Source organism: Trichechus manatus, unplaced genomic scaffold (assembly GCF_000243295.1).
Source record: "Trichechus manatus latirostris isolate Lorelei unplaced genomic scaffold, TriManLat1.0 scaffold00037, whole genome shotgun sequence".
Taxonomy (NCBI): Eukaryota; Metazoa; Chordata; class Mammalia; order Sirenia; family Trichechidae; genus Trichechus; species Trichechus manatus.
The window spans coordinates 13,250,175-13,252,575 of record NW_004443973.1 but is presented as its reverse complement, the minus strand read 5'-3'; the positions used below and the strand labels follow the sequence as shown (position 1 = coordinate 13,252,575).

The 2,401-nt window shown below is 32.2% G+C and overlaps 1 protein-coding gene across 3 annotated transcripts in view; it reads right to left on the bottom strand.

Annotated features, from left to right (window-relative positions):
• The window catches only part of TLK1 (tousled like kinase 1), a 156,628-nt gene that overhangs the window by 17,227 nt on the left and 137,000 nt on the right, over positions 1–2,401 (bottom strand). For all 3 annotated transcript variants that reach the window (XR_002823968.1, XM_004375524.1, XM_023730579.1), the window contains exon 14: positions 399–480. Coding sequence is in view for 2 of the 3 variants with exons in the window: in XM_004375524.1 (XP_004375581.1) it covers positions 399–480 (82 nt within the window). In the remaining variant the exon portion in view is untranslated. The remainder of the gene's footprint in view (positions 1–398; positions 481–2,401) is intronic.

Genomic DNA, 2,401 nt, shown 5'->3' with positions numbered 1-2,401 from the left:
TGAGAAACACTGGCCTTAAAACAGGTAGAAATGTAGGTGAATTCAGGGCGTGGAAGACTTCTGACACGTGTTTAAATTAAAGAGTACAGTCTTTATAGAAATGTGCGGTGTCAAATGGCTAACTGCCTATTTTGATTCAAATGGTTTTTAATATTAGTATATGACTGGCTAATGGTGAATAGACATCAAATACAGAGGGACTCTAGGGGTACAAGGACAATCTTCAGACTCCTGAGATAAGACAAAAGCCAATGCAAACTCTTTCTTACAATGAGAATAAGGGCATAAAATCAGTCATAAAATCATAAAATCAACAAATAAAAGACAAATACTTCCTAACCACATACTTTTATACCTTTGTTATATTAGTTTGAAGAACAGAATAAAATTGACATTACCTTGTATACTTCACTAAAGCCACCTCTACCAAGCAGATGAAGTAACAAATATCTCTCGTTTAACGTTGGGTGATCTTTGAACCTTAAGGGGGGAAGAAACACTCAGGCACATTAAAACACACACAAAAAGTTCCTTCTCCATTAGAGTTCCACTCTGTTATTCCATTCCTAGCTGTTTCTTTCCAGTTACTCTACTGCTAATTTTGAATTGTTTCCTATTTCTTTTCTTTCTCTAGTACTTCACTACCTGTATGACTATCATCCATCTGAAGACTTTGGTACTCATGGAGTTTAACTTTTATAGCTAAACATTCAAGTTCAGCGACCAATTACAGCACTCCTATAAAGACCTAAGAACCACTGCACTGCTGTGAGGTTTATGAAAACCTGTATCTATTCAGCAGGAATTACTTCCCTTGGAAAAATATACTTGTAATATTGGGAATTACAGTTAATCAAGATTTTATAATACTGACCTATCATTAACAATAATTATAATAAATTGGCCTTCATTCATGATTAAATTTTACTGTCTTTGGACTTTCATAAAATAAAATTTTAATTTCCAATTAAAAAATAAAGCTTTAAAAAACTTAAAAAAAACCACTCACAGACAATACCACTAGTATTACTAGTTAACATTTATTGCACTCACTATGTATTAAACACTTAAACGTATTAACTCATCTAATTCTCAAGCAATCCTATAAAGTAGGCCTGGCTACCATCTCTACTGTATAGATGAGAACACTGCTGCACAGATATTAAGGTAAATAACTTGCCCAAAGTCAAGAGCTAATATATAGCAGGGCTTAGCAAAATTATGTGGTTCCAAACTATGCACTCTCAACGTTTTTTAAAAAACACAAAGACAATGATAGCTTTATAATAGCAGATGCAAATATGACATTAAAGTTAATTATTTTATTCAAAGTCAATTGAATACAGCTCTGATAATTTAAACTTTTCTTCTTAATAACTTGTAAGTAAAACACATTTCTGTATAGTTTTAAAGCACAATGCAAAGCTGTTACAACTCAATTTTCATCAATTACGCTAAGTCATGTTCACAAACAAGTTTGAACATAATTAACTAGTTAATTTTAAATTAGTTTCTTCTTGATTTTTTACAATTTTAGTTTGGAAAAATTTAGGCTATTCCATAATTATTTAATTTACCTCACATATTGGAATAATCTTTGTATTTACGAATTACACATACACCAATAATCACAAACAGGCTTTCTTCTAACATACTCACATTTCACAGCAGAAATTGGCCACTTTCCATTCTGATACACTTATTAAGTCAAGAAGCTTCAAATTAAATGACTCATCTTAAAGATAAAGTGTAAACAGATGTCCTTCTTCTCTTTTACTCAGATTTAAATCCCCTCTAGGAATCTACTGCCTTGCTTAATCTCTATTTTCTCTGTGAAGCTTGTTTTAAACTACTCATCAGCCTACAGGTATTTTCTCTTCTTTGAATTCCTTTAGCACCTTGTATCTATGGCACTCACCTTGATAACCAGGGATTAAGGACAGGGACTGTAATTTGTACTTCTTTTCTAGGCTCTGGGGATACAGTAAGAACAAAACTAACTCCCTGTTCTCATGGAGCTTACATTCTAGTGGGAGGAGACAAATAATAACTGAAAAAAAAAATTTATAATTCCAGATAGTGATAAACACTATGAAAAAGCAGAATAAGGACACAGAAAAAGGGAATGGAATGCAGCAGGGGGAGGACTGGCATTTTATTTGTTTTTGTTTTTTTAATTGTTTTTTTTTTTTTTAATTTTTTTTATTGTACTTCAGGTGAAGGCTTACAGAACAAATAGTTTCTCATGAAACAGTAGTACACATCTTGTTTTATGACATTGGTTAACAACCCCACAACATATCAACCTTCTAACTTCTCAACCTTTTTTTTTTTGGTGAAAATACACATAGCCAAAGATACACCATTTCAAAAATTTCTACATGCACAGTTCAGTGACACT